This window comes from Pocillopora verrucosa, chromosome 6 (assembly GCF_036669915.1).
Source record: "Pocillopora verrucosa isolate sample1 chromosome 6, ASM3666991v2, whole genome shotgun sequence".
Lineage (NCBI taxonomy): Eukaryota > Metazoa > Cnidaria > Anthozoa > Scleractinia > Pocilloporidae > Pocillopora > Pocillopora verrucosa.
Window position 1 is genome coordinate 21,235,472 of NC_089317.1, and position 11,487 is coordinate 21,246,958.

At 38.6% G+C, this 11,487-nt stretch overlaps 1 protein-coding gene across 2 annotated transcripts; it reads left to right on the forward strand.

Annotated features, from left to right (window-relative positions):
* The first annotated feature begins 1,682 nt into the window (after positions 1-1,682).
* On the forward strand, positions 1,683-9,493 carry LOC136281802 (tumor necrosis factor receptor superfamily member 16-like). 2 transcript variants are annotated; one of them, XM_066168807.1, is made up of 3 exons: positions 1,683-1,708; positions 7,440-8,340; positions 9,167-9,493. In XM_066168807.1, exons 2-3 carry the CDS (start codon positions 7,507-7,509, stop codon positions 9,170-9,172), a joined length of 840 nt encoding a protein of 279 aa, XP_066024904.1. In that variant the 5' UTR covers positions 1,683-1,708; positions 7,440-7,506; the 3' UTR covers positions 9,173-9,493. The 2 variants fall into 2 exon arrangements, with proteins under 2 accessions (XP_066024904.1, XP_066024905.1); XM_066168808.1 differs by lacking the exon at positions 1,683-1,708 and adding an exon at positions 3,219-3,341.
* The last annotated feature ends 1,994 nt before the right edge of the window (positions 9,494-11,487 follow it).

An 11,487-nucleotide genomic window follows, 5' to 3' on the forward strand; every position in this document is an offset into this window, starting at 1 on the left:
CCGGTCCTATTTAATGTTTTTTTTCGGGGTATCGTAGTAGTTCGACATTCGCACTCGACATACAGTTTAGTTCTCTCCTTTTGTGATTTCTGGATTATAGGTTTGGCTTGTCTTGTAGGATAAAATCACAATAATACCTATGATATATCTCCCTTCCTTTATGAATTTTTTTTAAGCAAGGGACGAAACTGCATCCTACTTCGTTTAGCGAGACTTCTTGAAATTGCAACTTTCTGTTTAAGTTCAGCGTCAGAGGACATCATGATTTTCTTGCTCTTGAATTGCACGTCCTCTTATCTATTCAGCCCAACCTTGCTCTTCCTCTGAGACTACAATAAATATTTGGCAAGGTTGTTCTATTTGGCGATATGCCGGTTTTAGTTTTTTTCCGACCTTTCGGGTACCGCCCCCTGTCTGCGTGTTACACACTGGCTACTAACCTAAACATCTTTATCTTAGTCGAGTTAATTTTGCCGTAATTTAAATGGCAGGTTTGAACAGCACGTAGTATTTCAGATATTTCGGTTAACAATCCTCGAATCAAATCGCGTGACCGAAGCCCTCATGTGTTCGAAGCCCGCAAACTCGTAGGAGCTTCATATGCCGAGGCCCATATGGACTCTTTGTAAAACTATAGTTTTTGTAAAACTACAGTCTTATCAGCTGGCTGTTTCTATCTTTGTGCATCAGTGAGTTTGAACACGACCTACTGCACGTTGAAGGAAGTTAGAGTGACAGGTGCTTGACATACGCTGACTGAGCATATCTTTTTGCTTCATTTAATGAGAGTATTTTAACGATCGGCGTTTTTACGACAGTCTTCCAATTCACAACTACTCATCATTCCTCCTTTAGGAGGTCTAAGCCTTGTATTAATTGAAACATTTTTTCGTTATTTTTCAGCTTTTTGCATAAACAGAGGAGTAAGAAATAGCCTATTTACTCGTTACCCTATAAAAGATAGTTGCGCAAGGCATCACGTTTCACAAAAGCAGACTAACAGAGGAGGTTTCCCCGTATTGTCTGGGACTTAAACAACCTCAATAACAAGATAAAATCCCGTTTATTAAAGGAAATTTGGGGAATACTGCTTGATGTCTTCAATAAAAAGTATATAACCTGATTAAGATTGTGGCTTAAACAGTAATTCTTATTTCCTTTTCACATTTTCACAGCCTCTGTGTAATCGGCTGTAAGTCAGTTTTCACCGCTCGAACAAGCATAAACATATGTAAATCCATATGTAAGCAAAATTGCATCCATGCGTCTTCAGCTTCTTTGCAACAAAGGGGAATTTAGACACTTCTAAGTTGCATGCTCAGTGTACAAAACGTTTGATGACAAGAATATATTGCACCTAAAGAGCTGACACCAGAACATAACATAAAAGATGTGCAAACCGTTTCATTTCCCGTAAGACACTGAGACGGAATTTCCGAGAATTTGACATAAAAATAATAATTTTCAGTCCGCTAGTTAATCAGCCTTTGTCAACTTGGCAATGGCCAGAGCACTTCAAAAGTGATTTTAAAGTCAAAACGTCACGCTATCCTATTTACTGGAATTTTCCAGCTTTTCCGCGGGTCACATCTTAAGCACATGACCAGAAACTCTATCCTCTTTTCCGCTTCGCCGGTATATAATCACCACGAACATGAAGCCCTGAGAGGGCAACAAGGTTGAGCGATTAGAGATTCCACATTAAAAGGTAGGTTTAAGTAAGGAAGAAATAATGCTACTTTCGGATCTTCTTAGAAAATTTTCTGAAGAACCTACGGTGTGGGCAACAATGGTGTAAATATTACTCGCCACTAAAGGGCTGTAAAACCTGTCTAACCTGTAACAATCGTTGGATTCCTTCTTAGGCTATCACGAAGCAAGACTTAAGTTCGGTTGCGCTAAATCTGCAAAGCATAACAATTACTCTTACGTGGTATTCTACAAAAAAGAGACCCTTTTAAATTCGTGATCAGTCAATACTGAAAGGAGACAGCTTTCGTCCCGACAGGAAGAGAGTACCTGGTTATTATATTTCCAGATTGAATAGCGTATTTTTTGGTAGATATGAAGTGATGTTTTGCCTCCTAAACCATAGCCATGCCAAATGGTTTACATCTTCCTCAGTGTTGTTGCCTCGCGTTAAATTTATGTGTCCCCTCTATATTATTTAATCCGCTGAAATTTATTAACTGCAACAAAGGAAAAAAAGCCGGTCACAAGCTTGTGAAAGGTCAAAAATTTATCTCCGCCTACGTCCTTGTAGACGCCTTTCGCAACTTTCCTGTTCTTTCTTCTCAATTTAGGTTGTAATGGTTCCTTTTGTATTTAAATAAACTGTTGACGTTGTCAACAATAGATAGTTTTATCTTTCGCCGCAGATTCAAATCCAGTAATCGTCTTGGCTCCGCTGCCCAAGGTATTCTTTTCCTTACGCAAATATTTCTTCCAGACTAAGGGAATTCGTATGAAGCTTGTCTTCCCTTTTGGGCTAAACTCTCACCGGTCAAGTAGGAAATTTAAGGCAAATTCGCATAAAACAAAAACATATATGGTATAACCTGAAATAATAAAGAGGAAAATCTCTTTGAAAATGCTATATTCACAACAGATGCAGATATCCTTCATATATCATACGTCTACTCTAGTTACAGACTGGAATTTCCTCGCCACCCACAGATTTTGATTTCCGATCTTGTCACTACTCACATTTTTTACCACCTCCTGAGTTAAATCCTCTTTCACCTTCTTAAATGAAATCTTGTTTCGCCTGAAAGTTTTAAAAATTCGTATGGTGCACAGCTTTTGCTCTTTGTTTCGGTGAAAAAATTATTTAAAACTAATTGAACGGCACGAATGAATTTTTTAAAATCATTGTTTTTAAATATTTTTTTCCAGATTTGGGTTTTAACTTGATTTGAAGTTACAGGACGAACTTGGCAAACTACGAATAAGCTAGCCTGATTTAAACGTGTCGATTATCATTAGTGCCAGATTTCTTGCTGACCCCTCGCCGCGTCGCTTTACTAAAAGGGTCTCAACTTGATCACGGACGAAGAGACGCTCGTGCCACAGTAAAAATAATGAAGGCGTGCTCGCAAGACAGTTAATGTGTGGTTTACCTCTTTTGGATAATAATTTCGAATCAAAATAATTACGCTGATAACGCGGGCTTCCTCACAGATCAGACAAGGCATGATATCAAGGAAAAAGCTCGAATAACATGTAAAACCCGCTGCACAAACCGGTTATATCTCCCGTCTTGTGGAGGCTCGCAACACGTGGCAATCGATGTAAGATTGATGTTTGTAATCTCTTGAGTGCACGCGGTCCAATCCACAAAGGTAGGGTATCTAAAGTATCATTATCCACTGTGTTGCTTCACAGTGGATGAGTTCACTCTCATGTTAGGCTTAAATTACCAGTCAAGCCTTCTGCTTTTGGCGTGTAAAGGATTTTGTTGTTCGGTAGTGAAAAAATTGTCAGTATTTGTTTGGAATTGGAATTTGTAAAACACAGTCGACTGCATCGACTAAATATCAAATTGATATTTGAACGAAAATGTAGGGTTAAAAATTTGTGTCTCGGAAATGTTTAACAAATCGCGCAGAATGTAGATCATGGAACATGCTTTTGCGGTCTTCTTTGAATATCCCCTTAAGTCAAGTTTAGTACATTTTTTTAATCATTTTTGTTATTATGTTTGGTTGACCTTGAGTGACCGGGCAGGCACACGCATAACTTGATTGCGCGATTATGAGACAACACCCTTTTAGATGAAATAGATGATCATTTTGAATCAGTTTGAAGGTGCTCCCATACAATTTTACCACAGGAATCTCTTGCATTTTGTACAAATTATGTGATTGTTTTGAAGAATTTAGAGTTTTTTAGAGATAAAAATAAGATTTATCATACTTGAGATTTTGCGAAGCAAAATATAAAGGAATGGATGCTATTTTTGTTCTCGTCATGGACTTTGATTTCGAAGACATAAAGGTCTTGATCCTAATCACTAATGACGCAGATAGTGTCATAAAACGTTTAAGATAAGCTGGAGAATTTGCGACTGCCTGAAAATATGTCGCAAAACATTAATTTATAATGCCATGAAATTATAATAATGATAATAATATTTATACGTGATAACCCTGTCTGCGTAATAAGCACTGGTATCAAAGGAGGTCCTGTTATTAGAGTACATAAGTAAAACTATAAAAGGTCTAGGAGGTAAAAATTCACTGAGAATTGTCACACGGCCAAAAATACATAAAAAGAAGCATACATCTACATATAAAACTTATCATCTAATTGAGGAAAAAGTCCTTTGTCTCCCTTGAGAAATTAATGAAGGATTCCTTTGATTCAATATGGCGAGGATGACCGTTGAATTTTATCGCACCAGTAAAATAAAAACATCTCTAAGCAACCTCTGAGTTGACTTTCGAAATACGAATGTCATGACAGCGTCTAGTCGAAACTGTGCGTACAGTAAAGTAAAAATAATTATTTAGATAAGGTGGTACCGAACCATCTGTCTGGTAAACAAGACAATGTGAAGTTTACGCCTATCAATCAAGGGCACTAGACCCAAAGTAGCATTCAGTTCTTTCGTATCGAGACTAGAATTTGGAAAAATTAACTGCGCAGCTCTATGCTGTAGTCTCTCGAGGGCATCAGAATTAACTTTTCCACATCCATGCCAAGCGATATCACAGTAGTCAAACGTAGGTAAAATCATCTTTTTGTTAACGTTTAAATAGCCAAACAATTGATAATGGACGACTTCCTCAGCGATTTTGGAAATCATTGGTAGAATAGAAATTGGGCGATAGCTATCCATTTCTTCCGTGTTACCGGACTTGAATAACCGCATAACTCTTGAAGTCTTTCAGCCGGCTGGCAACACTCCAGATGAAAAGAAAAGGTTAATTATGCGAGTCAAACACTCAGAAATAACCGGGGCTCCGTTCTTAAGCGAGCGTGCGGGAATATTGTCTATTCGAATCCAGTAACTTTGTTCGTTGTTAGCTTTCTTAGCAAATTGTAAACAACTTCAGGTCTTACTACACTTAGCTCGAAGGTTTCGTTTGTAAAAGGAGCTTCAGTACTTAGCGACGGTGATTACTGTCGTTGGCAAGATATATGACAAAATGGAAAAATTGCGCAATAGTACCCAGTGGTCATTGGGCCCTCAACACCATGACAACTAACTGTGATCCAATGAGGGTGAAGGTGTTCACTTGCTGATCACGTGTTATCTTGATGATGATTGACGTTGTCATGCACGGACAGGTCTGGGTCACATGACGAGCACGATATTTTTGCTTAGAAAACTCTTTTGTCGGTCGTTTTGTATTTCAACGTGTTTGGATTACGATCACCTGAAGCATTATAGCGCAAACGCTCGAAATACTTACAGACGCATACACAAGTCGTATTGTTCGCGGCCAATCTACACTAAAAGATGTTATTGGGCGGTAATTTTGGACCGGATTGAGTCGCGAACTGCGTATCCGTTGTAGTTTCTGGTGATTTCTGCCGTTTTAAGCTTGCTTTACCATCACTGTTATTCACATCATCTACTTTTATTATGTTGGTAAAATCTGTACAGACATCACACAAACCAACTCGCGCACAAAGTAAGAAGAGTATATTGAAGGCTTGAAATTATATTACGATCGATTTTCATCAAGAAATGGGCCAGGAATTTTTTACAATAGTGCAAAGAATCGTGAAGGCTGATCGAGGAAAAGCGATTGCGTGACGCTCGGTAAGCTGTAAGATGACATGTTATTATTTACCAGACGTAAAAACTCTTCAGATTCTCAGTCTGCATTTTGTACCCACTCTGCAGTCTCCAGTCTATATTTTGTATCCGGTCTGCTGTCTGCATTTTGTACTAACAGGTATCTGTGGCACCAATACAGATTATTTTTGGTTACATTTATTCGCACAACACACATAATCTGCCACAAAATACCTGTGTGTGAGGTAATTCGACATTTTCGTTCTTTTCCACGTTAATACTCTTCTTTCCTTTTGTAAGAATGTAGACCACAAGTAATCCACCCACCCTACAAAAAGTAACTCTTGCATGCATAGCAGCAAGCTATTTTTTGAAATAGGTGTATGCCCTTAGCCAGACTTGAGCTCACTATTTCAGTATACTAATCCGACACCCGTAGTATCACTGCACTTGATTCCAAGGATCCAGTACCATCCAGGTATCCCAGTTACCCTGCTCACAGGGTCTAGTTGCATTTATGTCTTAATTTCGTGTGTTAAACATGGGTTGTTGAGAACTCTGACTTTCTTTTTGGATCAAAGGAGCGTGCCGATCATACTGCACTTTGAAATTGACACTAACCCTTTAACTCCTAGATCAAATTTGTATTTCTCCTTACTGTCAACCATACAATTATTATAATTTTAGTTCAGATAATTTAGTATTAGATCAATTAATTATCCCCAACTTTATATTTTTCTTTATTCTTAACACTTGACTGGTTGATATTTTATTGATATTGCAAGGAGAAATTCTGTCTTGGTCACTCATGGGAGTTAATGAGTTTAAGAACTAATGCGACTTTTTTGACGAGTTCCATCCGGTTTTGTGGTGTAGACAAAATATGATCAGACTTTTCACATGCAAAGAAATGAAATCAGAGTATCTATTCACATTTTACTTCAGCTTTCACTATATTTAATTCTTGATAAAGAATGCTCTCGTCTTGGCCTGTAAATAATAGTTAACCGTAGAAGGATGAGCGACCATGAAAGATAAACTCGAATTCATAACCTGAAAAGTGGGAAGAGTAGACATGACTTTCCACATTTTACCATTTTACCATCATTGACAATTACAGGTTTAGAACTTAAGTCCTTCAACTTGCCAAAATGCTACTAAATAATATTTTGAAACGTTTGCCGACTACCATGTTTCCTCAGATAAGCCTCCACGCTCTAAGAAAACGCCAACCCTTGCCTAAAACCCCTCCTGATTAAGCGCCCCTGCACTTTCCAATCACTTTATTCATTAACTAGAGAGAGTTAAAAGAAAAAATTTTCTTTACTTTATCCACACTACCTCTTGGCCTTGCCACATCAGCTTCAGATCATGTCTCATTAGCACCCCCACCCCCCCCCTTACTGTACTACCTTTTCGCAGAAATTTTAAACAAGCGCTTGAGCGCTATATTCGAGGAAATACGGTATTTAAACATTTTGTTAAACTTTCGTGCCAAAAAATAAAAGATCTACTGGCCCTTTATCGTTTTAAACTGTGATAGTACCTTGCCGCTAATTGCTTTCGATCGTACTCACGCCAGGACATCTTACTATGCTTTGCTCAGGTATTGAGTACCAGTGTATCAGTGTATCTTATTTCACCAGCTCCGTTTGAGCTCGCTTGACTGACTTTCAGTGCCTTCCTTTTACAGGTCAAGTTCAGTTACACTTAACCTCCGAATTGAACAGATCGGAACGGTCTTAGCTTCGTGATTTGCAATGTCTTCTTCCTTGCATCAACTGTTTGGCATACTATGCATCACCATGATGTTTGTTCTCCGGATGTCTGTCTCCGCCTCGCCAATATGCCCAGGCAGCAGTATAACCATCCGGAATCCAGCAACTGGGCATGTTCAGTGCCAGAAATGCCTCGTATGCCCCGCGGGGCAGGGTCTTTCTGTGGACTGTGGTGATGTAATTACACCACAGACAGCCATAGTTTGTAAGCCGTGTAAACAAGGGATGACTTATTCATCCAAAAGCGAGGCTGGTGCATGCAAGACTTGTATGAATTGTGGAGAATATCGAGAGACCATAAAATCTTGTACTCTGACTTCTAATGCAGTGTGTGGGAAAAACTGCACGCTTGGAGCTTACTCAGAAGGTATACGCGGCATGTGTAGACCATGTTCAGCTTGTTGTAACGACGGAAACGATTACATCGAGCCAAAGTGCAAAGTGCCATGGGTGCCAAAAAATAAACAGTGCAGCGACTATCGTTTGAAAAAGTGCAGCAAGAAGATAGTCAACACAACAACGGTAGAGGAGAATCACTCAACGTCATCAACATCAACATCAACATCAACATCAACATCAACATCAACCCACACAGGATTACCAGTGTCCCCCCCGGTCACAAGAGGCGTTGTACGAGATTCAGCCTCCACGAACGATGTCTCTGTACCAAATGGAGCGATAATTGGTATTGTAATTGGCGGTCTATTGGTGGTTTTGATACTGGCAGCGCTGTTTACCTATATTGTAAAAACGAGACAACCACCTTTAAACAATGGGGTGGAGGAAACAGGACAACCGAGTGAACACCGAGTGCAGGTGAGGTCTCAGAAGTAATAAGTAAGGTTAATAGATTTACGGTGCCTGAACTAATTGAATAACGAAAGATTAATTATTTGCATTGGGCTCCTGTCATTTGTGCTCAGTTCCCTGTTTAATGACGTCAGAAGCTCCTAATGACGTCAAGTGTCAAAAACAGACTCGGTGACAACGTATTGAAGTAAGCTATTTTGCCGAATTTTTGACCAAATGGGAAGTATTCAACCAAAAAGCGTTTTATCATTTAGATTATAAAGTAATGCAATTAATTTTTAAAAAGTATTCCAATTGGATTGTGAGTGGAGTGCAATTTGGTCCGAAATCATACGCGCTATTTCAAATGGAACAAACGTACAGCGCGAGTTGGATTTGAAATCACATGTATAATTTCAGACAAAAATTGCACGACACGAATTTCAGTCACCTTCATTATATCCATTTTGGAATCGCAAAATGCAATCTCTCATACGCAGAATTTTTTAGTCTGCACGAATATTTATTGATCCAGTCCTGGGGTAGTTCGTAAAAGTTGTTAAAGTTGTTTCATTTTTGTGCAGTTTGATTGGTTACTTTACACAAGCCTTGAAATCTGATCTGTTGTTTTGTTTTGGTGAAGCTTTCTCATTTTCTTGGAAAAATATGCGAATAAGAGCAAAAAATGGTGCAATTCGTGAATAAATCGCACTGATGAGAGCCAATCAGATTGTAAGGGTCATCAGTGATCTCAAAATGGGTGTAATAAAGAGGATTACAATGGCTTTTTGATGGTCTATCACAAACGATATTGACATTTCAATCTCATATGGTTTTTATTCTGGTTCTTTAGTTTTAGACCGCAAGCCCCTGGATCCACTCGAGGACCACACCTGTAGCCTGAAGCTCAATGTCTACCAATGATTTGAGGAACTGATCATTATTTATCGCCTGAGGGAGAGGGGTCGGGAAACTTTGGTTGTCGGTCAACATGAACTTTACCTGATCAATCAATCAATCAATTAATCAATCAAACTTAGGAGAGTGTTTTTTAATAGTAAGGAACCAATGGGCTTGTGGCCCTCTATAAACATTATTACAATTAAGAAAAAAAAACCTATTATAATTAATAACCTATTTAAGAATTTAATTAAAACCTAATTAAAAATTACAACATACAACAAATCAAGATCTAAAAGTCAAAGGTAAAACGTTTTGCTCATATCATGCGATCTGAGAATAAATTATCTAAAAAAGGAGTGAAAGTCTTATGCTTGAGCTGACTTTATTTAAAATGTTTATACAAAGTATTCTTCAAAGTATTTACAGACTGAGAAGCGCGTAGCTCAAAGGGGAAGGTGATTCCAACGTTTCGAGGTTGTTGTCTTTCTCTCTAATGTATCTTCTATGTAAAATGTTTAAATTAGCACCTCGTGTATTTCTGCTGTGCTTGCTGTTGTTTGGTTCTAATTGTTCGTCTATATAGTCAGGGAAAGTACCCATAATCCTCTTGTGGGCCATTAAGCATCTTTTGATGTCAGACTCGATGTTATATGGCACCCACCCTAAAATATTACTAGATCCACAGTGCCATGGCGTTGTTGGGCGTCAAGGATGATTCGAGCACAGCGTTTCTGCAGCTTAAATATCTTATTTATATAATCATGACTGCAGCAGCTTGTCTTGGTGGATTTTGTGGCTACTTCTTCATATAAGATGCAAAGTTTCGTTTCTCGTCGAGATGAGAGAGTGAGTGTGTAAACGAGTTTAAGAATAGAATTCTGATCTTGACCCAATTTGACCCGATGTTTCCCGGTCCTACTTATTGTTTTTTTTTTTCTCAGTAGTTTGACATTCGCACTCGATACGCAGTTGAGTTCTCTCCTTTTGTGATTTCTAGCTTTCTTGCCATGACACTACGGAAGACAACAGAAGACGGTAAACATCTCGCTACCATTTCAAGATTGCGCGCGATTAGTCGATAAAAGAAGTTTTCCTTGCAGAAACATCTTAATAGTTGTGGTTGATGCATCATGGAAGCTTTAAGGAAAAAAAATTTTTTCTTTGAAAAGAGAGCATTTAACCGATTGAATCAGCGACTTAAGCCGCTATATTTGCGAAGAGAGCAATGGTAGATGGTGGAACGGAGGTACGGTGGATCGGCGGAATGGCGGAATATCTTAAGACGTTAGAAACTAGAGCCAGGCACAATACAAGTCCGAGCAGCCAAGGAAAAACGAAAGCGCCTTCTCGTTTCGCTCCGGTTTGTACAGAGGAAGTTTTACCAATAAACGCAGAAACCATACCCAAGCTGAAATACTTTGACAAACTATTAGCCTACCTGTAGCGGTACCATCCCCTCCCCGCTAAGGTAAGCTTTCGCTTCACCTTGGGGGGGGGGGGTACAGCTACACGTAGGCTTATCAAAATACAATTCCTTGTTTACGAAAACTGGGAGCACTATATTTACAATCAGAAGCTTATAAACAGTCAAAGATTATGGCTTTAGTTTTTTCAATCTTGTTTACTTTTCACAGCGTCTGTAATCGGTTGTAAATTTTTACAATATTTTTAAAATACTGCTCAAACCACAAAGTCCATATTTGGCCAAAAATTGCATCTATGTTCTGTATTAAATGCTGCTCTTACCAAGTCATCGATGAAACTTTTAATTACAAGAATACATAACGATTGAACAAATGACACCGGAACAACTACATAAGTTATCCGCCCGCGAGCGTGAGGGAATTTCTCAGTAATTTATAAAAATGGTAATTTTTCGTTGACCATGTCTACAAAGGTACGGTTTTATTATTCGCCGCCAGTTCAAGCTTAGTCCCGCTGCCTAAGGTACTCTCGTCAAAAAATTAATTCTATAAATTCTAGAAGGCGTTTTTTCCTCTTTGTCGTAAGAAAACGAAAGACACCCTTTTTACATGTAACTCGTCCTTCTCTTCGTCTAGACTCTTACTGATCAAGTAGGAAATTAGAAATAAATTCGAAAGCAGACCGACCAGAAATCAACTATGTAGAGTACTCATCGATCAATTAAGTGATCATTCTCATTCCTCAAATTCAATTGTCTTCTATTCAATAATCAAGATAATATATTTAGCGTACAATACTCGTAATCAGTTATTTTACTTTCACTTAGGAGAGTAGACTTATGGCATG